Genomic DNA, 26,769 nt, shown 5'->3' with positions numbered 1-26,769 from the left:
TTTTCAGAGAAAGTGACTCGCCCAATGATCTAAAGTGGAGTGGTAGTGGTGGTGGTAAAGCAACAGCCAGGGACAGGTCTGCCATGCTGTCTCCAAAGTGGCAAAGAAAGCTCATAGTGAAAAATGACTGCACTGCTGAAGGAAGGGGGGTGCATTCCTGAGTCATAAGTCCTTTGGGAGCCAACTAAAGTGGGGAACCACCCCCGGGAATACCCCCAGAACAGAAAGGAGCATTTTTCAACCCACAAACTATTGGTTTTTTTGCTGACCTGAAAAGATGTGGGAACTAGGGACTCTGAAAACAAGGAATATTTATGTGCCAGTATAAAATGGAAATGGCTATTTTGTGAATACATAGAAAAAGGTAGAAGAATAAAGTGCTAATCCTGTGTCGATTACACTGGTAAGTACATTCATTGGTGTTTCTTCAGTTTTGTATAGATAAAATATTTCAAACCACAGAAACACAGAAACATTGCCATTTGCCAACACACAAAATGCTTCAGTGTATGGACAGCAGGAGTGGCTCCTGTTGATTTCAAACTTTCTGCAGCTAATGAGGATGTTCTTATGATAAGGGAAAGCATGAAAGAGAGCTGATTGCAAAAGCTGTGCACTGTGTTCTCTGTTATATCTTATTCTGTTTGGCATGGGTCTGTATGAGGTCCACACAAGGCCATCAAAATTAGTTGATGAAGATATATTATTGGGAAACACTGAAGGAGTTGGTTTATACATGACAGTTAGTGTTTATTTGCCCTTACACTGATAACATACAGGTAGTAAAAAGTTATCAGAAAGAGGAAAAAAGGAACTATAAATAAGTAGACTGCTATTCTTAAAGAGTTCTCCTTCTTTCTAGTTCCCTTTTCACTGCAATGGAAATGAAAGTATCAGGAGGAAGTTTATAAATGACTGATGCAACAGAAAAATGCATTTACTCTGGTTTTAGTCAGGAGAAAATCCAGCTGCAGCAGCCACAGCTTCCTTTAAACACTGTAGTTCTTCATCAGTCCTAACAAGAGAAGGAGGTAAGGACAACTCTTTATGCAGTTAGTTCCAGATAAATATTCTCTGGTTTGAAGTGGAAGAGGGGCAGGAGCAGACTCAGTAGCTAAAATGTTCTCACTACATGATCCTAGTTGACAATCATTCTTGTCGTCTGTTCTTTAAAAATGCATTCATTAATTTAAAATATTTATGAAGTTGTTTTACTCTCATCTCCAGTTTCTCCCAGACTTTAGAATCCAATTCTTCCCATCTCAGCTGAGGTCTTCTTCCCACCCACCACCCACACATTGTATGGCAGACGCAAGGAGCTGCTTGTGCTCATCTTTAATACTGTAATTTCTTTGCACAGAGCAATGGTCCTCTTGTAATTAGAATACTGTGTGCACTTCTGGTTGCTGGATCTCTTACTGACGGAAGTAGAGCATACCCCTTTTTTCTATCATTTGAGCTTATTAGCACCATGATGTCATGATTATCAAGAATATCATGTAATGGTAGAAATAGTACAATGACTGACTTGGTAAAACACAACAGTGAAACTAAACAAACTTTTCTTTCTTTTTAGGGTTTATTCTTTTTATGTGTAAAGATCAATAGAATGGTAACTGCTCTAGGATTTGCTGATGTGATCTGGTTCATATTTTCGTACTCTATATTTTATGCTGCTTTTTCAAATGTAGAGGGTAAGTACATGTATTCAAGATTCACTGCACGATCTGATATAAATCTCATAGATGGGCATAAGATCATTACCAAGTAAAACTACCCCAGAGCAATCCAAAGATACTTTGGCAGAATGAATTTGAGCCAGTGTTGCTTCAAGATTGGACTGGTGTTTTACTACTCTGATGTGACATTGCAAGTATGAGGGGTAAAAATGTATGGTATCAGCACATTAACTTGTGAATCTTAGCTGAAATCCTCATTAAGAGGGTCAGTACTGTGTCAACAATGGGATAAGTTAGTGCTGCATCTGTGGCTGGCATCTTCAGAGGTGTATCGCAGAGAGAAGTGTGTTACACACTGTGTCCAGTAAGAAGGAAATTTTTAGTGGGGTATATATTGTCCATGTCCCAGGGTGGGGAATCAATCAGTAAGTGTTTGGGTGGAATTTGCTATGCAAAGGTGTGGTTTATTGCATGGTATTGAGGGAGGGATTTTCAGTCATTTTCATTTGTATTCGCATTTGCATTCCCTGCAGCAGCAACAGTATTACTGAATGCAAATCCTGTGTCTGGGTGGAGTCCATTGTCCATGAACCTAGTGTGCCCTTGGCCTTTGATTCTGGTGTTTTTAAGTTTTGTTAATTCTCAGAATCTCTTTCTTCTTGTTGAAGTTGTCTTGGTGTTTGTGGATTTCAATGGCCTCCCTGTGTAGTCTGACATAGTAACAGTCCAAGTAGTCCAGAATGTAAGTGTTTTCAAATAAAATGTTATGTCCAGTTTTGTTTAGAGCATGTTCTGCTACTGCAGATTTGTTGGGATGGTTAAGTCGACAGTGTCTTTCATGCTCCTTAATACGAGTCCGAATGCTGCGTTTTGTAGTTCCAATGTAGACCTTTCCACAGCTGCAGGGTATGCAATAAACTCCTGCAGAAGTGAGGGGGTCTGTCTTGTCCTTTGCTGAGCGTAGCATGTATTTTTTCTGGTAGATTTGAAGATTGTTTGTAGGTTATGTTTTTTCATCAGTTTCCCCATTTGATCAGTGATTCCCTTGATATATGGTAGAAATATTTTTCCTGTGGGGGGCTGTTTCTCCTCAGTCCTTTCGATTTCTCTTGGTCTTAAAGCTTTTCTGATTTCTGTTGTGCAGTAGCCATTAGCCTGCAGAGTCCAGTCTAGATGATTGATTTCATCAGGGAGGAGGTGTGGTTCACAAATTAATTTTGCACGATCTGTCAAAATTTTGATTATACCCCTTTTTTGTTGTGGGTGGTGGTTGGTTTTTATGTAGATACTGGTCTGTGTATGTTGGTTTTCTGTACAGTGTGTGGCCCAGTTGATGGTTGGCTCTGGGAAAGACCAAGACATCTAGAAAAGGGAGTTTCTTTTTCAGTTTCCATGGTAAATTGGATATTTGGGTGGATGCAGTTAAGGTGATCCAGAAAATTCAGCAGTTCTTCCTTGCCATGACTCCAGATTGTAAAAGTGTCATCCACAAATCGGAACCAAGTTGTGGGTTTTCTGGGTGCTGTTTCGAGGACTTGTTTCTCAAAATGTTCCATGTAAAAATTGGCTATTAACCGGGCTGAGGGGGCTTCCCATGGCTACCCCATCTGTCTGTTCATAGTAATCATTGTTCCATTGGAAGTAGCTGGTTGTTAGGCAGTGTTGAAACAAAGCTGCGATGTCGTTTGGCCAATGAGTGCGAGCATGTCTTTCATTGGAACTTTGGTGAACAGTGAGACAACATTGAAGCTGATAAGTCTGTTGCTAGGGTTGAGATGGAGATTGCTAATTTTTTCGATGAAGTTGGCTGAGTCCACTAAACATTCCCTTCTCACTGGACACAGTGTGTAACAGACTTCTCTCTGTGATACACCTCTGAAAATGCCAGCCACAGATGCAGGCGAACAAGATCTACCAGACCACGGCCAAACAGCCCGGAAAACCAACAACAACTTGTTGTAGGTTAAAAGACTTGGACAGAAGCCAAGAATTCAGTCCACAAGTTTTGGCAATGTTTCCTCCACAGGGTAAGTATATACTGTTTGAATGGAGTTGAGCCCAGTGACCATAATCTCCTGGATTCAGATAAGTAGCTTTCATGTACTTGAAAAAGCAATGAGAAGCACTGTCACCTTGAGCAGCAGGCACTGTATTCCAGCTATTAATATTGCCGGCCAAATGACTCATTGTTCCTTGCAGGATCAGAGTCAGGATATATAAAAAAGAACAAACTCTACCGCTGCAGCTTGGATGGGACTGGTGAGTACTATAATCTAGTCATTCCTCTACCAATAATGTGTAAGCCACAAAAAAAGTCATCAGGAACATCTCTGATCAGGGATCATAGTTGAGACATAAGGCCTGAAATACACCTGGTGGTGACACATTCTTAATCATCCTCCCATCTGCTTCTTCTGATCAACTGGATTTCGGAATGTGTTCTTGGGCTCGGAAACTCCACTGTTGTTTACCAGTATGTGATGCAATGATTAAGATCGAGTGAGTTCTTTAAAAAAAACTATATGAATCTGGGCAGTGTTGGAATGAATGTATCCTCTGACTTATCTATATTAACAGCAAAGATCTTTGGATGTACACGTGGATTATTTTAAATTATTATTTAAAAAATGATAAGCTCTGTGTAAAATGTTGCTTCTGAACAAGTGCTAATACTTTAAGAACATTTACTATTAGAAGTACTAATACAAGAACAAGTATTAACAATTGTTCAGAAGCAACATTTACTAGTACATTCACATTTTAAATGGCTCATGGACAATTCACCAAAATCCCACAGTGGGAGATCCCACAAAGCTTTTGTTGTAATCTTGCAATTAGTTACAAACCAGTGGATTCCATTAATTTCAGTGGCATCTGAGTGCAGACAAAAAGTTATGGTCAGATGAAATTTGTTTAAATAGGATTGTTTTGTTCTGTTTATCCTCCTAGAGACAAAGCCACCTTTGGTGGCTTTAAACTGGAAGGTAGATCTGGAAAACATGGAGATGACTTGGGACTCTAATGTCACAATGACTAAATGTTCTGTTGACACTCCTCCCCATGATTGTATATATGGTGCTGTAAGTATAAATTACTTCTGATATTGTGGGAAATGTAGTCAATAATTCCAACTCTATATAGTGCACTTTCCAAAGTAGGGATTAAAAAAATGCCTCTAAAGACACAATGTGTGCTGATAGGTTTTAACAATCTCTTGAACTTTTAGTGCATTTTTTAAAATCAAACTATTAATTTCTGAGAGCTGGTATAGCAGAATGACTGTAAGAGCAACCCTAAACATGTCTACTGAGAAGTGATTCCCTTGTTGATCAATAGGACTTACTCCCAGGAAAGTACCTTCAGGATTACTGAGTGTGAACCGAACTCAAATCTGAGCATCAGCCACCAAATGCTTGGTAGCTTTAAGTAACCAGTTGTTCTGTCTGCCTCACCCTTAGCTAACACTGGTGAAATCTTTTCAAAATGAGCTGAGCCTTCTCCCTTCGTTAAAATATTTCTGTTTTTAATTGTTTTTCATCTACAGGGATCATGGAGTAGACACTAATTACCAACAGGGAAGAGGTGCACCTTTGGATACGTGAATCCAAGGGCACAATCAGCACCTTGCATTGGACTCAGAAACAAACTAGTAGTCAATGTAACTATTTTTAAACTGCTGGCTTCGTACGATGGTTTATTGTGACAAGTATTTCAGCTAACTCTAACTAAAAGACATAAGCTCTCTTCCTTTGCTTGCATTCAAATTCAGATAGCAATTACCTCTCTGGCTCTTCTGAAATATTAACATGGATTATATTTTGAGGGCAAGTAAGAAAGATTTCCAGCCAGTAACGAAGATTATGACCAAATTGTTGACAGCTCAGTTTGCCACAATGATAGGGTGATTTATGCTGATCAAGACAGTCAAATGTGTAACAGCATAACCAGGTTCTTAGAAATCAAAACTGAGCACAACCAAACTACAATTCAGATCCAATTGATCTTCTAACAGTAGAGTCTCAGAAAGAGAGGTGAAATAATTCCTATTGGTGCCTTTTGCCTTTTGTATAGTTAGCCCTTCATCTGGTTGATACCCAGGGTTCCAGAATCTTGTAACGGGAGGGGGGGGGGTTGCCATTAAGTCACAGGGGACTCCTGTGTGACTCCAGAGGATTTTCAAGGCAGGAGATGTTCTGAGGTGGTTTGCCACTGACTGCTTCAATGTTACTACTCCGGTATTCACTGGAGATTTCCCATCCAAATACTTGCCAGGTTCAAGGTTGAAAACCCAAGGTCGCACAGCAAGTTTCTGTGGCGCAGTAGGATTCAAACCTGGGCTTCTCAGATCCTTGTCTGACACTTTAACCACTACACCACTATGGCTCTCTGTAAGATAAATACACATCTGAAAACCTAGGGAGAATTGGAAGGCTCCGAAAGGAAGGTGTTATGGAGCAGCTTAAGCATCGGCTACTGAAGGAATATAACTGCAGTGTTAAGACTTCTCTAAAACCCTATCTAAAAGTACTAAATTTAATTCTTTCTTTTCAGAAAAATGGAACAATGTGCTCTTTTGAAAGTGTGCAGCGTCATGAGGGGGTGACTTTCATAGCCAAAATGATGTATCTGAATAAGACTTTTTCAGATACCATCTACTTTCCCCCTCAAGGTAATTCAGTTACTATCCTCAACACAATGCATTCTCCAGAACCCCACCTAGGGAATAGTCAAAGAAGAAGGGAACTGAGTATTTTTCCCTTCAAGTCAGTCCAAGCAAAATTTCACTTTAAAGCCTCTTTGAAGAGGAGAAAATTGGCAAATAGATTATGTTTAATGATTTTGGATTAAAATAATGTTCTGAGGATATCTATTAGTGGACCAGTCTTATATTTATAAACTTGGTGAAGTGGTTGAGAGGAATGCTTAAACTGGTTAAAGAATATGCTATAATTTGGATTCTGAGGAATGGTAGAGTGAACCTCTGGTCCAGTTGCTGGCATCCTTCCTTGGAGCTTGGAAGGGAATGGAAGCTTTTGGTAGTCCAGGGTTAAAATCTAGGGACCCTTGTTTATCTTTTTTTTTTGTTGTAGCTGATACTTTATACATAGGAACTTACACATATGGAGTAGCCCTATATTCCATCCATTCCCAAAAGGGACTGTCACACATTAACCAGTACATTGCTAGGAAATAGTGTAGCTATGGGAACTTGGAACAGTAATACCATTTACTCATTGATAGTGATGCAGATGTCATACTTCAATATATCTGGTAGTTCTTTCTAATGGCTGGCATTAGGAGGATAATCACATTCCATAATAATGTTTTCATGGAGAGCCTACAATGTTCTTCGCTAATGCTTGGGACACTGCTATTCAGGGGTATTTGGACAGCTGAGTAATGGCTGTGGGAAGTGTGTAAAACACTGATAAAAGAAGATGATATATGACTGAGTTTTAATGAGATAAGCATATTCAAAGGAATGGGGTTGCAAAAACTCCAAGTAATCCCCATTCACCATTACTGATTATTGCTAGAACTATAAAGAATAAAGCATATACGATTCATACTGTCATCCTCAATAGGATTACATCCGTGTGAGTGCCATACTAAACATTATACTCAGAAGTAAATCCCACTGAGTTGAATGGGACATATTCCCTAGGAAATGTATTTACAATTGCAATCTCATTTATGTAAGGGGAAGGTAGACCTAGTTTGATCCAAATACATCTGGTTGGAAGAAGTAAATGACCCAGGTTTGGGCCAGGCTGTTCCCTCAGAAGCTACATGTTCACTCTGTGACCCACCTCACAGTTCCATCATCCCTCCCAGCTCCATGAGGAGCAGCCATATTATAAATCAATAACATGATTGCCAGACTACATAGTATTTTCTTTCTCAGCTGTTTAATCAAGAAGAGTAAATTGGAATAACTGAGCAGGAGTTTTCTTATAGGCAGGGCTTAATTTATACAGTACTATGTAAAGAGCCCAGAGTGACACAGAGTGGTAAACTGCAGTACTGCAGTCAAAACTTTGCTAGTTTAATCCTAACAGAAATAATTTAAGTAGCTGGCTCGAGATTGACTCAGTCTTCCATCCTTCTGGGTCTGTAAAAAAAAGTATGCAGCTTGCTGGGGATGAAGTGAAGACGACAGGGGAATGGCAAACCACCCCATAAGAATAGTCTGCCTAGTAAAGGTCCCTAGCCCCTCGATGATGCGGCTGGCCTCTACCCGGGCCAGGGCCTTTACAGCCCTGGCCCCTGCCTGGTGGAACACTTTACCACCAGCTATCCGGGCCCTGCGGGATCTTGGAGAGTTCCGCAGGGCCTGTAAGACCGAATTGTTCCACTGGGCGTTGGGGGGGGGGGGGCGGCCACTGATGTGCGCCCCTTTCCCCTTCCCCCCTTTTTACACTCTGGGCCCCTTAATACTTATGGGGGCCCTTCGCTCCATTATTTTGTTTCTTCCCAGGGTGAGTTTATGAAGTTTTATGCTGGACGCCAATGTAATTTTGTTAATCTGGTGTTTTAATGGGGTTTTAATATGATGTTGTTTTACTGTGTTGTTCACCGCCCAGAGCCCTTCGGGGGAAGGGCGGTATACAAAATCAATTATAAATAAATAATAAACAAACAAACAAACATTGTAATATGTCATCACCCCATGGGTCATAATGACCCAGTGCTTGCACTTAATTTATACTATGGTTCTTTTCTTCAAAGCAAGGTCTCAACCCCTTGAACACATCAGTATAAAGTTTCCCAAAGTAGGGAAGTATGCATATTCATCACCACTGAATAATTGCAGGAGAAACCTTCACATAGGAAGGAATGAAGAAAGACTTCCAAAGAAGAGCATGTTGTTTTCTAACAAGCTTAAATCCAGCACTTCCTACAGTTTAAGAACTTGGTGAACTCAGCACAGAGAAAGATTGTATGAGATGATAGGGGAAAATGGGCTTTGTACATTACAATACTTTCCAGATTTTATATTCTCCTAACATCTGCTTTTTCCCCCCAGTTTGTCTGAAAGGATTGTTAAAATTTCAATCAGGATTTCAAAATCTCATTTGAAAGCCTGTTTGGGGTTATGGTTACTTTGGTAGCAATTTAAGGTTCAGTCTCAAAAGAGGTTCCTGAAGTTTACTGGGTGGTTTTGTCCCACGCTTGGAAAACTAGTATCAATAAAGATACATACACACAAAGAGGATATAATATGTATATAAAATATTCCTACCTCTTCAAATGTATTATAGAAATGCTACATATTATTAACTTCCATTTGTTTCCAAAAGAGGATGGAACAGCAGCTGAAAATTTCTCTTGTGAACTTTACAATGTTTCTTCTGTGAACTGTACTTGGAACGCTGGAAGAAACGCTCCAGAAGATGTCCAGTATTTTCTTTACCTGAAGTACAGTAAGAATCACAAGTAAATAATTTTCATTGGTTCACTTGAGAACATCATTTTAAAATATGCTATTCTGCTTTGGTTTTAAAGGAAATACTTTGGCATTTACAGGGGAGAAAAGAGAGAGTGTCCACATTATATAAATAACACCTTCGGAAGACCTATTGCATGCCACATCCCTGAAATGCCTTTGAAATATTATGACGATATTTGGTATTTCTATGTGAATGGATCAAGCAAAAAATCACAGATTCAGTATTATGATGCACTTCTCAATATATGCTGCAGTGGTAAGAAAGAAAAAAGTGAGGGTTCTTTGTTTTAGTTTTGAAATGTAATAGAAATCTTAAAGTGCCCAAGAGTGGATCATTACTGATGCCTATTGCCAGAGAACTAATTTCCACCAAAGTATACAGCATCTGATAGTTTGACCGGGGGGCGGGGGGGGGGGGGGTACCATGTAAGCATCTGTAAAATGTCACATTTTGCTGCTTGTCAAACATGTTAATGGTGGTTTTCATTCCAGAAAAGTTAGGCCCTCCACAGAGCATCACTACAAATTGTTCTAAGCAGCCATCAATGTGTAGAATAGAATGGTCACCTGATCATAAGTGCTGCTGCCCTCGTTACGAAATAAAGGTAAGAGGTCAAACTGTTCAAAGGCTGAGCAGAAAACAAGATCGCTTTTTTTCAACCTACATAGCAACATTAAAAACATAAATGTTGAAAATTTGCCAGTGTTCAAATTTCTATGGAGATCAACTTTAGTGCTCCTCTACTACCTAACATGATAGATAACAATTCTTTTTTTTCTTATTTCACCTGCTGTTAAAAATAATAATCATACTCTTGTACTATAGCCTCCAGTTCTGCAACAAATCATAGACTAAATATAACTGATTCTTGTCACAGGCCCCTTCCACACGGGCGGAATACAGCGGCCTGAGGACGGCAAAAACGCCGTCCCCAGGGAGCCGTTCGCACAGGGGGTGCAGCTGCTTCGCAGCCGCGCCGCCTGAGCGGCGCGAAGCCGCCATTTTCCAACCTCGCTTGCCCAGCGAGGTTTTTGGAAAACGGCGGCTTGGAGCTGCTGCCGTGCGAATGGCAGCTGCTCCACGGCGCCTTCCCTCCCCCCAAGTCCGGGCGACCTACCTGTCCTGCAGCCCTCCGGCATGTCGCCGAGGCCTGGGGACACGCCCCCTCTGCCCTGTGACTCTGGAGTGGCTTCCATTTGGTCATGTGGGGGAGGAAAATCGCCCCCACCCACTAGCCTGGGCTGCGCTGGCCCTGCTGCCTGCCTTGATTTCCTGTCAGTGGTGGGCTTGCTGCAGGTGGACTGGGTGCAGCCAGCCTCACTGGCCTTCTTCGTGCTGTGCTGCTGGGTCCCAGCATTGGTAGCTGGCCTTGATGGCATGGCGGCAGGCAGACACAGGCTACTGCACCATGCACAATATGCATGTGAGCAGCTGGCCCTTTGGCTGGCCTGGTGGGCATGGCGTGCTTCTGCCCAAGGCAGATGAGGCGCACTGCACAGGTGCTGGAGGCCAATGAGCGGGAAATGGCATGGCTACGGCTGGAGGCGCTGCACCGGCTGGCTGTGCATGAGGGACTCCAGGCAGCGCATCTCAGAACCCCATGGAGGTCTGAATGCAGCCTCTTTCCAGAGGATCATACACAGGACCCAAGAAAGTTGAGGTCACACTTTGGAGCTGGAGTTTGGGGGGAGGGAGCCTGAGATATCATTCTTGGTGAGGGGGAATACCGATTCCTGTTTAGGAGCTTGACTGTCTTTGTAGTATTTAATTTTCTGCATCTCTGCATTGGGATTTGTGGGGAATCCGTGAATGCACAAAACGTGCAGCTGCACCAAACCAAGTCCTGGGCTAGGTGTCCCCCCCCCTCAAAAAACCTTTCCCCTGCAGCTTGCAATGGGTAATCTCTCCCCCCCTTTCTTGCAAGAGGGGCTGGAAGAAGGAGGCAAAGCACAGAGACTGCATTCCTAGAAAGGCAGGGAAGAAAAAGCTCAGGGAGGAGCATCCTATCACCCCACCCCCAGTCTTTTGCAATTAGCCTTGTATTTTCCCACAAGGAGTAGCAGCAGCCCCAATTCCTCCCCCCTCCAAAAAAACTGGTGAATTGCAAATGTTTGTGGATGAAAGGGATTTGTAATGGAAGGTGGAAAATAGCATGTGGGGGATGGAGGCAAAGGCAGTCCAAGGGACGGAGACCCAAAGGGGATTGAGACCAAGTGACTGTTTTAATAATGGGGTAGGGGGGTGATAGGCGGTGTTCCCTTCTCAGCTCTTGTGGTGCACAGAACTCCAGAGAGCGGCTTGCAAAGAGGGACGCCCCATCAAGAGTGATTTTTGCAGAGGTCAAGCCTGGAGAGGGGCTCCTATGGCTGGATTCTGTCCCTCCAGGAAAGGAGATGACCTGGTACAAAAAAATGTTCTTTGGTTGTGATGTGGGAGGGCGGCCTCCCATATGGGGGGGGGGGGGGATGGAAAACTCAGCTTTTGCCCCAGGCAGAATTTTTCCTAGATACGCCTCTGCAAGGTAGCTTTGCTTGTGTTACAATTATCCAGGCATACCACTTTCCCATTCATGTATCTGTATGTCTATGTACAGCAGCATCCATAATAATTTACATGCCAGATGTCTGCCCTTTTGTTCCCTAACTAGTGGGGAGTGCGCCCACCCTAGGGACTGGATCAAAGTCACCTTTTTATTGGATAAAGTTCTGGTTCTCCATAGGAATATGAAGCTGATAAAGCTCTCTCATGCAGTTTTGTAGGATACCACTGTTATCATATGAAAAGCCAGAATGTTTATCCCTCTGCTCCTTATGTGTGAGTGAAGTGCTACTAAGTCACAGCTGACTTATGTTGCCCCCAGCAAGGAGCTTTCAAGGCAAGTTAGAAGTGGAGATAGTTTGCCATTGCTTTCCTCTGAAGAGTCATCCTTAAGTTTATGGTCTCCTTTCCCTTCCATGTACCAGTCCTACTGATAAGACTGGATTATACCATGCTGCCTTCTCTCCATGCCCCCTCCTCCATACAGACATCTTATTCCTAGACATCTTATTCCTTGCCATTTTTAAAGGGGCTCAAGCAACCAAAATGACAAGATTAAGTCCATTTTACCACATCAATTAAAAGATTCAACAAGAGTTGTTCTTATAACTGGTCTTTGCTACTTTTTCAGCAACAGAAAATGAGACTTTTGAATCCCATTGCATGTGTTTCTACTGTTTAGCAACAAAAAAAGCATAAAGGACCGGCAGAAGGGTTGAGAACCCTAACCCCCTCCCCTTCCTCCCTTGCATGCCACCCCTCCCTTTCCCTCCCTCTCCTAGGGTGGGTGGGCCATGTCCAGATGCCAGGCCCCCTCCTCTTTCCTCCCCTCCCTTGCATGCCACCCCACAGATTGTTTTCCCTGGTTTTGGGGTTCCCACTCCACTCAGTCTTTTCCTGCCCACAGCCAGTGGAAAATCGCTGCCAGTCTTGTGAGATCTTGGAAGCTAAGCAGGGTCAGCCCTGGCCAGTATTTCAATGGGAGACCACCAAGGAAGCCCAGGGTCATTATGCAAGGGAAGCAACAGCAATCGACCCCTGGATGCCCCTTGCCTTGAAAACCCCAAGTCATCTGTGACTTCATGGCAAATAAATAATTAAAATAATCCTGTATTAACATACGTAACTTTTTGTTTTGTGTTTTAGGATGAAACCAAAAATACAACTGAGTGTGTAAGTACCTTGCCTTATCAACAGAGTAAGCTCAACGACACTGAATTTTAAGTATGCAGCATATCATTTATCTATAGTATTCTAAAATACTTCTGTATTATCAAAAATAGGCCAATGATACACTCGTGTTCTGCCCCACAGGGAGGATATGTTTCCTGTGGGGCAGAGTTTTCATTGCAGACATGCTCAGATTTATGGCGTGGCAAATTCCAGAAGCCCTACAATTCCCGAGAGCAAACAAACCTCATTGTTTTCCCTGGTTTTGGGGTTCCCACTCCACTCTGTCTTCTCCTGCCCACTCCTTGCAGGCATTTCCAGGAGGTCAATGGTCAACTTTTCTAAAAAACAAAACCCAAAAAACAAAAATTAATACTAACAAGCCATTGCTACAGAAGATTTAAAAAATGAAGGGATTTTTTTAAAATTAGCAATCTTGCAACCAACTGGGAGCAACCCAGAAATGGGACAGGCAATCTGCACAGCAAGCAGTGGGACACTTCCTCATGTATAAAGGGATGAATATGAGGAGACCGCTGCAACCCCAAACAGCTTCAAAGAAAGCACTCCATGTGTAATGGGCCATTATCCAAATGGTCTACATAGAGTTTAATGGAAGAAGTATGCTGATAACTTTCCAGAAGTTATAACAAATAAGTCGATATTTAAATGGATGGAAGTTGTCACATGGTGTCCGGGTTTTAAAAAACAGAATTAATATATATATAAAACGGTTGAAGTATTTACAAAACATGTAAACTTCCTAAGTGTTGGTTAGAAATGAGGGCTCACAGAGGGAATGACAAATGAAACAAAAAAAAGTCTTCATCCACTGATGGAAGATGGCAACAGAAGGGGAAAGATGAATCTCCCTAGGGAAAGAGTTCCACAGCATTGATGCCATGACAGAGAATGCCCTCTCCAGGGTTGCCATCTGTCCAATTTCAGAAGATGGCAAACAAAGCAGGGCCTCCAAAGAGCTGGGGAGGTTCATCCCCAGCCTCCAAAGAGCTGGGGAGGTTCATCCTTCAGCTGTGTTGATCCCAAATCATACAGAGTTTTGAACGTCAAGACCACTCCTTAAATTGTACCTGGAAACAAGCTGGAAGCCCAGTATAGTTGGGCCAAGCCTGGAGTGATATGGTCCTAATGACCCCCTACAGTTAACATTCTGGCTAAATCAAAGTTTCTGAATACTTTTCAAGGGCAGGCCCGCGTTCAGCAGAGGCGTAGCTCCAAGGGTGGTGCGCAACGCACCGGGCACGCGCCCCTGTGGGGTGTGTGGTGAGGGCATTCTGGGGGTGTGGTAGGGCAATTCAAGGGCATGGTGGGGTGGAGGACCCACCAGTGCACCAAGTGCTTTTCCCCCTTGCTACACCTCTGGGTACAGTGCAATGCAGTAATTTAATCTAGATGTAACCAGGGCATGTACCACAGTGGATGGATCTTTTCTGCTCAGGAAATTGCATATGGCAGCAACAAGAGGAAGGAGTGACTCAGCAGATTACATATTCTGAAAGTGACAGAGCATTTTTCAGTCAGAAGGTTCAGTAGATTCAGGATGGACAAAAGGAAAGGCCAACGCTGGCTAACCAGTCAAAGCTGGTAAATGGCGTTGTTTTTTACCCACTGTCACTTTCTTATCCTGCAGTAGCCTGGTTCAGGAACACCCCAGGGTCCAGATCTGTGCAACCACTTCCAGAAAAAGTGACATCCCAAATCCCAGGTTAGACCTTCCCCTCTCCAGTAGCACTTCCCTCTTGTCAAGATGAAGATTCAGTTTATTGGCCAGATCTATAACCTTTGCAGGACTCTGGGGTAGGGGTGGGGTATTTGGGGTAGAGCTATCCAATTTGCCGCACCGCTGCTTGATGACTCTGCTTACAAGACCTGCCAAGTCTGTCAGAGATTGGGAAAGAGGATCCAATTTTATGGACCCCCCCCCCAAAGGGGCACCCCCATCCATCCTCCATTGGAAACAATGGAGGAAAATTTGGATCCCTTAATTCAGTCTTCACCAAACACCGGGGTTATTGTAATGAATGGTAGTTGCTTGGGAAAGGCGATTCCAACTGATTGTCCTGCAAAAGTACAGATTGCAGTTACTGTCAGTGGCGCACAAAAGCCTATTTGCAAATCACATGAAAGTTGCTAGGACTAAACACAGACTGACCGTGCTTTTATTGGCCTGGGTTAGGAAGAAATGTGACAGACTTGTGCAAGACATGTCAAGTTTGCCAAACGGTGGACAAAGCAAGGGAAATAACCAAAGCAAAACTGCAACCTTGGCCATAATAGTTATGAGAGTGGGAATTGACATCATTGGTCCATTGAAACCCACCAGAAAAGGACATATATACATCTTAGGAAAGTATTATATTGCTAATTATTTTCTTATTCTGTTCCTGTAAACCATTTATATTGCTTGTTAATATTACTGTTACATAATAAAGAATAAACTTGTCTTATTGATCAGGTAGAGACCCAAAGAAGATCTCACCTGTGTCAGTTTCCAAAAGGAGACTGTGTGACGGACAGGAGGCTGTCCTGCCCCTGAACAGAAAATCAGCCACTCAGATGAGTCCATAGGAGTGTTGCTCCAGCATCCAGTCACCTTCAAGTAGGGGGATGAGATGCTGGAAGAATCACAGAAGAGGGAGTTGAGCTCTGCCTCAGGGAAACAGCAGTGACAGCTCAGGCCTGTCTCAGAAAGATGAGCAGATGGAGTGAAGGGTAGCTCTATCTGGTAATGAGACAGAGCAGTTTAGCTCTGTCTCTGGGACAGAAAAGAGGGCTTGATTGCTAAGTCTGACTCTGGTGATGAGCAGACCTTGTATAATTTAGTCTGACAGGGGAAAGGGCAGGCCAGTGCAGGTTGAATCCTGAGTGTGTGAGAGAGAATACAACTTAGTGACTAGTTAAAGCATTGTAGAAGGGTCTAACCAGAGGTAGGATCCAGCCAGTTCTCACCACTTCTCTGGAAGTGGTTACAAATTTTTTCCGAGTGCCGAGAAGGGGTTACTAAACAACCTCCCTGCCCAATAGGGACTGGAGGTGTGTGTGTGCGGCGCCACCACTGTTTAAATCCCATCACCATCGGAACCTGTTATTAAAATTTTTGGATCCCACCACTGGGTCTAACTCTCTGAAGTCATAACCAGTTAAAAATTTTATCCTTCAGCCAGCTTTCTACGTTGTCCATCTGGAAATCTGTGCTGATGCTTGGTTTCTTTAAAACCAACCTTTAAATAAATAAATCTTCCTAGTTGTTAATATATTAATCCAGCTTCAGTGATCTTAATTATCTCCTTGTGCACTACAAAACTTACTTCACAGCAGCAAACCCAAAGCATATACATTTGCTACTGATAGACCAGCTGGAAACTGAGGGGAAGGTTTATAATTCAAAATGAACTTTTCTAGGGCATATTTCTGAGTGAGTGATTTAGAACAGCCAGTTAACTGTTCAATCCAAGGCAGTTATACCAGTCTAAGCCAATTGAAACCCATCTTACTAGTGTAAAGGACTGTATTGTCATTTACAGTAAATGACAGTACATTTACTGTAAAAGAAATGTATTTTATTTTACATTTTATTTTACAAGTTTAATATTTGTTGACTATTGTTAGTTATTAGCATTTAAACAACTAACATTCTTATTTTGTAGAATAAAAGGCAGGTGAGGGAAAGACAATTGTTTTTCAGCAATATTTGGTTGTTTTTCATCCACAGAAGCATATTTATAAACACTTGTGGGGTTTCTGGTATTGGAGGTCAAATTACTCCATCTGGGATGGGAGACAAGTTTGCTTCACACTGGTTTTAACACTTTAATTCTCCTAATAGGTTAAAATAGTGGCAAATTGGGTTACCATTAAACAGAGGTGAAACCTTCCCCAGTGATCCAGATGTCTGGGAAGAAAGCAGATGGACTTCCAAGACCAGTTGCTTAGACAAATCAAATCGAGCCCCTCTTTTCCCAAGTGTCATTCTAGACCTCATTTCTTGGCAATGGAATTCAGGAGCTAGATTTTATAATATGAAAAGGAGGCATGTACAAAGTTACCCCTATTCAGTAAAGATCTTAAACGCTGAGCTACAGTGAAATATATTGGACCACTCTTTTGTTTTCAGATAACTGAGAATTACAAAAACATTGATGTGGCGGAAAGACATATAGTGAGAATCCGTATAGTCAACAATCCATGTGATAGTTTTATCTATGGTGAGTGGAGTGAACCAATTATAATAGGTAAGTATGTTATTTTTCCCTCTTACTATTTCTTCTACTCTGAAAACTCAATCTTGGTTTTGAAATCCTCTTGCAAAACAAAAACAAATCAAGGGGCATTTCTTAGGGGCAATTTGGAATAATAAGAACTCAGATAGGCAGATGTATAGCTCCAAGGGGGGGCAACGCACCAGGTGTGCGCCCCTGTAGGGGTGTGGCAAGGGCATGGTGGGCAGGACGAGGCGGAGGACGCACCAGTGCACCAGGCGTTTCCCCCCCTTGCTACGTCTCTGCAGATAGGTCCATTGCGATTTGTCATTCACCAAAATACACTGGCTGTTGCTTCCTGCATCAACAAATGGGAATTTCTCTTCCTTCAGTTTTTTGAAGCATGGATTGCATAGACATGAATGATTAGGAGAAATAAGTCTACTGCATTCACTATTTGCCTCCATTGTGAGATATTTAGATAAAGCTGCACTGTTCAACTGCATGAAAACAGAATAGATGTTCACTTTCTAGCTTTTCATCATGCAAATTCTTAGAAGTTTCCAGATGACTTAGAAATTATTATTTTATATGGTATACTTTTGATGACAATCCAGCCAAACCGACACTGGACAAAGCAATATGTCTATTTCCCAGCTGAAAATCATAATAAGGGGGAACCAGTGGACATTGTCTACTTGGATTTCCAAAAGGCTTTTGACAAAGTTCCGTACCAGAGACTGTTGAGAAAACTCAGCAATGAAGGAATAAGAGGGGAAGTCCTCCTATGGATTAAAAACTGGTTGAGAAACAGGAAGCAAAGAGTGGGTGCAAATGGGAAATTCTCACAATGGAGAGATGTAGGGGGTAGTGTCCCCCAAGGATCCGTTTTGGAACCAGTGCTCTTTAACCTATTCATAAATGACCTGGAAGTAGGGGTCGGTGGCATGGTGGCCAAGTTTGCAGAAGATACGAAATTATGTAGGGTGGTGAGAACCGCAAAGGATTGCGAAGAGCTCCAAGCGGACCTTGATAAATTAGGTGAGTGGGCTAAGAAATGGCAAATGCAGTTCAATGTAGCAAAATGTAAAGTGATGCACATAGGGGCAAAAAATCCAAACTTCACATACACGCTACGGGGGTCAGTGCTATCAGTCACAGACCAGGAAAGGGATTTGGGCGTCTTAGTTGATAATTCCATGGGAATGTCAACTCAATGTATGGCAGCTGTGAAAAAGGCAAACTCTATGCTGGGGATAATTAGGAAAGGAATTGATAATAAAACTGCAAAGATTGTCATGCTCTTATATAAAGCAGTGGTGCGACCGCACTTGGAGTACTGTGTTCAGTTCTGGTCGCCACATCTCAAAAAGGATATCGAAGAGATAGAAAAAGTGCAGAGAAGGGCAACAAGGATGATTGAGGGACTGGAACACCTTCCTTATGAGGAGAGGCTGCAGCGTTTGGTACTCTTTAGTTTGGAGAGGAGACGTCTGAGGGGGGATATGATTGAAGTCTATAAAATTATGCATGGGATAGAAAATGTTGACAGAGAGAAATTTTTCTCTCTTTCTCACAATACTAAAACAGGGGGCATTCATTGAAAATGCTGGGGGGAAGAATTAGGACTAATAAAAGGAAACACTTCTTCATGCAACATGTGATTGGTATTTGGAATATGCTGCCACAAGAGGTGATGATGGCCACTAGCCTGGATAGCTTTAAAAGGGGCTTGGACAGATTTATGAAGTTGATCTCTGGCTACCAATCTTGATCCTTCTTGATCTGAGGTTGCAAATGCCTTAGCAGACCAGGTGCTCGGGAACAGCAGCAGCAGAAGGCCATTGCTTTCACCTCCTGCATGTGAGCTCCCAAAGGCACCTGGTGGGCCACTGCGAGTAGCAGAGTGCTGGACTAGATGGACTCTGGTCTGATCAAGCAGGCTCTTTCTTATGTTCTTATGTTCTTACAATACTAAAGGCAATTTGTCTCTTTCAGACCATCCATCCCATCCAATTCCATTATCATTAATACTTGTAACCGTTGGAACCATCTTAATAATTTTGATCCTGGTATTTTTCTGTAAAAGGTAAATCTACAATCTGTTATTTTACATTATTATGATTTACAAAATTATGATGATGATGATTTATTAACATTATTATAATGATGATTTAAATATATATAGTACAACATAAACACACATTTAAAAACTTTTAGACGTCAATAAAACATACTACTAGATCCAAGCAGCTGTGAACGATCCAAAAGATTTAGCAAATAACAACAACCATTAATTCCGAGGAACCCTGATAACTGGATGATAAAGTGAGAGATCAGAGATTAGGGGGAGGCCTTGATGGTTAACCGTAGTTGCCTTAACCAACCATATGCCTAGTGAGATGACCAGAAAAAAAGCCCCTGAAAAAAGCCCACAGTCATGAATGCCCAAAGGAAAAATGTCCACACAAGAAAATATCCACATGGGAAAATGCCCACACAATTTTGAGAAGGCATTGAGGTGCTCATGTACTTCTTTTCTACCTTTATTGAGGGTGCAGCTGGTAGAGATCCTCAGTTTCCTCTAAGAATATGGAATCATCTTAATGCAGCCCTGGAACAGTTGCCCAACGCTATAAAATGCTGTCTCGGAATTTCACAATGCTCTTACGGCCCCATTCAAATGGAGACCCCAAATCCACCACTGGCAACAGCATGGGGGCATGCTGGTGGATTTTCCCTCCCTGGGACACTTGTACCAGCAGAGGGGCAAATCTACCAGCCACTGACCACTGCAATGGCAGATCTGGTGGGGAGAACAGAAGGGACAGACAACCCACGTTCAAGTGTAACAGGGGAGGCATTGAGCTGCCACCAACCTGCCACCAACCTTCTGCCACCAACCTGCCACTTCTGCTGCTTGCCAGCCATTTCTGCCCCCCTCCAATTGCTTCTGCCACCTACCTGCCACCTCTGCTGGCCCCGCCACTTCTGCCACGGTTTGTCCGCTGCTCCCTGCCGGATGCTTCTGCCACGCACTCACTACGTCTGCCACTCCTGCTGCCTCTGCCACCTCCTCCACTTCTGCCACCTGCTCAATGCTTCTGCTGCTTTCTGCTGCCCCCTTCACTCACCCTCCTCTTCTGCTGTCTGCCTGAAACTCATCTGATGCTTCTTCTGCTCATCTGCTGCTTCTGCTATCCTCTGCTGTTCACCCAACGCTTCTGCTACTCACCCATGCACTGACTCTGCTACCCCGGCTGCTCTCTACCACTTCTGCCATCTCCTGCTGCTCACCTGTCGCTTACCACTCACCTGATGCTTCATCCACCTATATAATGCTCACCTGATGCTTCTGTCACACATCTGCTCACCACTTCTGCTACCTCTGCTGCTCACTCACTGTTTCTATCCTCCTCTACTTCCCTGCCCCTTGTGCTGCCCGCCTGCCACTTCTGCCACCTGCCTGATCCTTGCCTGATGCTTCTGCCAGTCACTCACCTGCTGCTTCTGCCACCCCTGCATTTCACCTGCTAATTCTGTCACTTGCCTGCCACTTCTGCCCCCCACTGCTCACCTGCCACCTGCCTGACTCTCGCACAATGCTTCTGCCCCTCCACCACAGCTTGGTGGTTGCTTCTGCTGCCCCTTACTCCTTGCCTGTCATTTCTGACACCTCTGTTACCCCCTGCCACTTTCCAACCCATATTGCTTGTATGATGCTTCTTTCCCCCTCCTATTGCTTGCCTGCCACTTCCGCCCCAAAGCTTTGGGGGTTGGCACAGCTGTGGGGGGTGCAAGTGGAAGATAAACTTAATTACTTAAGCATATTGACTAATTTGTCATAAAGAATTATATTTCTTCATGTGTAATGGTGATTGTTGCATTTTTGTCAGTTTTTGCTTGATGTTTGTCAGTTTTGTCACTTTCCTCTATGTACAATTTTTTCAGTAGTAAATAATTGTTTTAATTATTAAGGTTTGGTAATTGTTGTTTTACGATTAAGTGGTCTTTTGTCATGGTCACTGGCAAAGACGTAGGTAAGGGGTGGGTTCATGGGTTCAACCCCTCCCCATATTACAGGTCTAGCTTGCTTGAAAACAGAGGCATATGGGGTAAATGGTGCCCAGAGATAAATGCCATCCCCAGCCTCAGAGAGCTGCTTTTATAAGCACTCCGGCTGGGGGGCGGGGCTCAAGGGGCAGGCCACGCCTACCAAAGCCCCCCTCAGTGCTTACAAAAGCAGCTCTCTAAGTCCAGGATGGCAATCTCGTCTGGCCTCTCAAGAGGGGAGGGCAGAAGGGATTCCTGACTGGGTGTCCAGCCCGGGGGGGGGGGGTGAACCAGAAGAGACTGACATCCCTGGCCTTGGAGAGCTGTTTTTATAAGCACTGAGGCCAGGGAGTGGGGCTCAGGGGCAGGGCCATGCCCCTACCCACCCTGGGGGCATGGTCCCGCCCCCGAGCCCTGTCCCCTCAGTGCTTATAAAAGCAGCTCTCTGAGACCCAGACAGCAGTCTCTTCTGGCCTCCCCAGGGGGGAAGGTAGAAGGAGCTGCCAGCTGGGCTCCCAACCAGCAGGGAGGGCCCCTGAAGAGACTGTCCTCGACCTCAGAGAGCTGCTTTTATAAGCACTGAGAGGGGTGGACCTCAGGGGGTGGGACCCCCAAGCCCCACTCCCACCTAATGACTACTGGGGCACTGAACCCACCCCATAAAAAATCTATACCTACGGGTCTTTTGCTTATGTTATGCTGTTCATATTATTATTTTAATTATATTATATATTTTAATGATTTCTATTATTTTAATTATATTTTTTCCTTGCAGGCATCTTTCCATGCTGGCAATTTTCTGTTTAGGCAAATTTTTCATGTGAGATTTTTTAATGCAACTGCCTGGTGGAACAGCTCTATGTTGCAAGTCTTGCAGAACTGCATTAGGTCACACAGCACCCTGGTCTCTAACACAGAATGTTCCATCAGGCTGGGACCAGGGATGGAAAAGCCCTGGCCCTGGTTGAGGCAAGATGGATATCCTTGGGGTTGGGACCTCCAGTAAATTGGTATTCACAAACAGAGCGATCTTTGGGGAACATAGCAGGAAAGACCTGAACAAGAAGAAGAGTTTGGATTTATCTCCCCCCTTTCTCTCCTGTAGGAGACTCAAAGGGGCTTACAATCTCCGTTCCCTTCCCCCCTCACAACAAACACCCTGTGACGTGGGTGGGGCTGAGCGCTCCGAAAAGCTGTGACTAGCCCAAGGTCACCCATCTGGCGTGTGTGGGAGTGCACAGGCTAATCTGAATTCTCCAGATAAGCCTCCACAGCTCAAGCAGCAGAGCAGGGAATCAAACCTGGTTGCTCCAGATTAGAATGCACCTGCTCTTAACCACTAGCCACTGCTGCTCCTTGGCCATGAGTGACAAAAGGTTGTGTTTTTAGTTGATTTTCTACCTCACAGGGTTTTGGGTTTTTTGCTAGATTTATACTCAGATCTGAAACCCCGATTTAAAAGTTAACTGGCTAATGTGCACCAGCAGTCCCATCAAATACTGTAATTAACCAGAAGAGAATAATATATTGTGCAAGCAAGCTTTAAAGCAATTCTAAAATAAGACTTCTCAAAACGAATCCCCTGTTCAATTATAGAGGATAAACCTCAGTCTTCATGATCTCCCGATTCAAAACAGAATGTATTTTACTAAAATGAAAAGTAAAACTAACAACTTGGGCAGTAGAGCAATCACTTTTGAACTTTCATATGGCTAGTCACTGAGAAAACAAGGAGCTGAATTAAATGGACTTTGGATCTGATCCACAAAGCAGCTTTTAGATTCTTATTTAATAAATTAATATATCTCCCAAATATGTGAGAACACAAATGTAATTAGTTTTTTGGTTTACATTTTTTAAGGAATTATTTTTAAGTAGTATAAAGGAGCAGGGTTGTGCTATCTGAGAAAAGCAGACTTCAAAAACAAAAGTACATGTAACCTCAGTCAGCACCTCATGTAACCACCAGTACCAAGCAGATAATTAACAGGGCATAGGGAATAAATAACTTAACAAAACTGTTAAGCATCAGTGCCTCCTAAAACAAAAGGGGAAACCACATGCTCCAGTATACAAGATGTGCAGTTCTTAATATTCATCTTTCAGTATTTACACCATTTATTAAAACTTACACAATGTATTAAAAACACTCTTAAAGTTTGTCTTCAGTTTAAATCAAAGCATTCTGACATTCATGGATTTCAGGTACAGTAAAGTAACAAATGTTTTTTTTTTATCCACTCTCTTAGGGGTTTTAGTATTTTAACTCATATGTATTTAAACTCTGTGCATATGTGTATAGAGATATACTTTTAAAATAATTACAAATAAGAAATAATTTGCATATAATCCTTAGAAGTATGTGATTTTTCAACTATAAGGGGGTAGCTGAAAATTTTGTCTCTCAGGACAATGAATCCAGATTTCTTCCTGTAGATACCATATATGGCACAAGTTAACCACTCCAGGTCCACAACCAAAAAACCTTTTTCAGCAGTATGGCAGGAATGCAGAGGTAAGCTTAAAAACGTTTTTTTATTATGATCCATCAAAGATTTAAGATTATAAAAGTTAATAAGTGTTTTGATTCATGTTAATTTTAGACAAGTATCGTGTGAGTTTTTACAGATAAGTAGCAAGTACCATTAAATTGCTGGTCCTGCAGTTCTGTACTTTCAGCTACTAGTGATGCATGTGTTTGTACCCATGTATGAAACAATTTTACCTGGTGTATTTCCACACTGATGTCACAAACACATGAGTAAAACTTAGGGATATGCAGGGGCTTTAAAAAAAATAACTGCTGCATTCCCACTTTCAATCCTCTCTTTACAATTATGAAGCCTACAAATCACATGAAAAACTACATTTGTAAAAGAGAAACAAAAGCTACCCAGGATTTTGTCAGTAGACTTCACCCATTTTAAAACAATTTTATATTTAATTGAAATGCAACTCCTAATTAAATACACTTTTTGATGTTTTACCCCACTCTTTCTCTGAGGAGCCAGGATAGCATATATAAGTTGTAATTACACAATAATCATGAAGGTTAGGTTGACAGTAACTTTTTTTGTGTGTCATCAAGTCTTGGCTGAATTATGGCAACCCCAATTGGCCATGCTGGCAGGGGCTGATGGGAATTGTAGTCCATGAACATCTGGAGTGCCATAGGTTCACCACCATGGCCATAGAGTTTTCAAGGAAAGTCACATTCAGAGCTGGTTTGCCATTGCCTGCCTCCACATCATGAATCTGAGATCTGATGAGGTCAGACTAGCCTGGGGTTATTCAGGTCAGGGCAATAATTGGCACTAAGTGTCCCATGTTTATTTGGCACAGTTCAATAAGGGCTTTTTAATAACTATAATAAATTTAAATTGCTCTTTTTATCAACACCATTCCAGTGGTAATAGCTTCAATAATCTTCCTGCATCAATAAATTGGACTTGCAGGGAGATATATCTACTGACCTGTTAATTGAATCCTAGAACAAAAACTGAAATCAACACCCAAAGCAATGGAATGACTTGTGGAAAGCTGTTACAAATATTGTCCAACTCAGCATATTCTTCAACATATTGGAGAAAGCTGATTACATGTTCAATTGCTGTTATTACTATGTCCAAAAAGTTTTCCATGACTCCATCTAAGTAGAGCTGCAACAGTAATTTATATTCTACCTCTGACCTGAAATAAGAGAGCAAATCTCAGAAGTTTAAGGATTTATCTCTTCCCTTTTCTTGTGTTAAAGAAAGAACCGGTGGACCCAATACCAACAGTGCATGAGCCAGAGGAAAAAATAACATTCATTGAAGAAGTTACCACCAGCTTTAAAAAATAAAGGCACTTTTTCGGACAGCAAACTACTGACCTGCTTAATTTCTACCCCTGCCTCTTGAAGGGTAGAGGAGGAGGCCTCTGCCAGCAATTCACTGCTGTTTCTGAAAGACAAGAATTCACCAGGCATCGCTAGACACCATCCGCAAGCAACATTTGGTAAAAGTACCTTCTTGAACCCTGTCCATTAGATACAGGCAATGGTGGGATTCAGCAGGTTTGCCCCACTTCGGTAGAACTGGTTGTTAAAATGGTGCTTGAAAACAACTATTGCTACTCATAAGCCACCATATTCAGAAGCTATAGGAAACAAATAGCAAACACACTTTGGGGATAGAGCGGTCTATCAAATCGAATTAATAATAATAATAATAATACACATCTAATTTTACATATATTTAAACTCTGCCATGGTGTATGTTGATTTCATTATACAATAGTTACTTTAGTCTTTGCGTGTTAAGGGGCATGAAGTTGCTTTTAACTTATGGAGACCCTTTGAATTAATGACCTTCCAAACCGTCTATTGTTATCAGGTTTTCTCAGGTGTTGCAAACTGAGAGCTGTGGCTTCTTTTATTGAGTCAGTCAATTTCGTGTTGCATCTTCCTCTTTTCTTGCTTCCTTCAACTTCTCCAGTGAGTCATGTCTTCTCATAATATGACCAAAGAACAATAGCCACAGTGTAATCATTTCAGCTTTCAGGAAGACTTCAGACTTGATCTAGAACTTGCTTATTTTGGGGGGAGAGGGGTCAAAGTATCAAAACACTGTATTTCAAACTAATCAACTTTTTACCTATCAGCTTTTTTAATTGCCCAACATACAAATTAACATATTATGCAAACCTTTATGGGTGAAAAGTAATTTACAACCACAGTTCTTCAGCAAGCAGAAAACAACCAGTAAAAAGTATGAAGATATTTACAAGCTGCAGCAGGCACAAACCAAAACTTTTAAGGTTACAAACGGTTTTTACTTTCCGGTAACGTAATGTGAATCCGTCTTACTTGATTTCGAATGCCTTCAAGTCTGATCCCATTAGCACTTCAAATTCATCTGAGATCTTTATTAGAACTCATCAACTCTCATTATAGCTTTGAGTATATGGAAAAAAGTATATGCATTCATCAAAGATGAATACCCTGATCATTCTTGCCAATTTATAGAGCCTATTTCTATGTAAGCATGGACTTTCTTTCATTAAGTACTATATGTTATCAACAAATCACTGAGCTCCTTTTATCCTGCTAAATATTTAAATTTACCTCACCTTATAGTATTCTGTTCCAATAACATTGTTGGCTAAGATCCACAAATTTTTTTTAAAAGCTGCGTGTGTATATTCAGTTCCCCAAGGACGTGCTTATTTGCTTCTTTTTAATGTTCAGCCAAAAATCTTTGAAGTGTGTTGAACAATGGTGCATATATGGTTTTATATAAGGAGCAGCACTAACATCCAACCTGGTTTCCTTTCATTACTAGTACCCTTCATCCTTTATCCTACTTCAACTTTAAGTCTGCCAGAATTATACCATATATCCAACAGAATGTAGTGCATCTTTACTGCTTGTGTTCTAGTGGAAGATAACTTAGATTTGAGTCAACAGAATGGTACTGTGCACTATTACAAACAGAAATAAGATATTTACTCTGGAAGTCATCTTCCCATTCACTCAGGGCTACCTTTCTCAAAAGCAAGTGCTTATATACATGTTGATAAGTTAATGAGGTATTTCTCAAGCTGCATTTTGCCCATCATAATTTTAAGCTGATCCAATAAACCCTTACAATGGCCTACTTTCTTTTCTGATTCAAA

At 42.1% G+C, this 26,769-nt stretch overlaps 1 protein-coding gene across 1 annotated transcript; it reads left to right on the top strand.

Annotated features, from left to right (window-relative positions):
- The first annotated feature begins 957 nt into the window (after positions 1-957).
- LOC125430488 (granulocyte-macrophage colony-stimulating factor receptor subunit alpha-like) lies at positions 958-26,759 on the top strand. The gene is made up of 13 exons (XM_048492413.1): positions 958-1,031; positions 1,577-1,694; positions 3,879-3,938; positions 4,629-4,759; positions 6,231-6,348; positions 8,981-9,116; positions 9,207-9,385; positions 9,622-9,734; positions 12,815-12,841; positions 16,974-17,091; positions 19,057-19,147; positions 23,548-23,626; positions 24,866-26,759. The coding sequence occupies exons 2-13, from the start codon at positions 1,610-1,612 to the stop codon at positions 24,953-24,955; spliced, it is 1,227 nt and encodes a 408-aa protein (XP_048348370.1). The 5' UTR covers positions 958-1,031; positions 1,577-1,609; the 3' UTR covers positions 24,956-26,759.
- The last annotated feature ends 10 nt before the right edge of the window (positions 26,760-26,769 follow it).

The sequence above is a fragment of the Sphaerodactylus townsendi genome, linkage group LG04 (assembly GCF_021028975.2).
Source record: "Sphaerodactylus townsendi isolate TG3544 linkage group LG04, MPM_Stown_v2.3, whole genome shotgun sequence".
Classification (NCBI taxonomy): Eukaryota; Metazoa; Chordata; class Lepidosauria; order Squamata; family Sphaerodactylidae; genus Sphaerodactylus; species Sphaerodactylus townsendi.
Note: the sequence above shows the minus strand (reverse complement) of the source record. Positions and strands in the feature narration are given on the sequence as shown.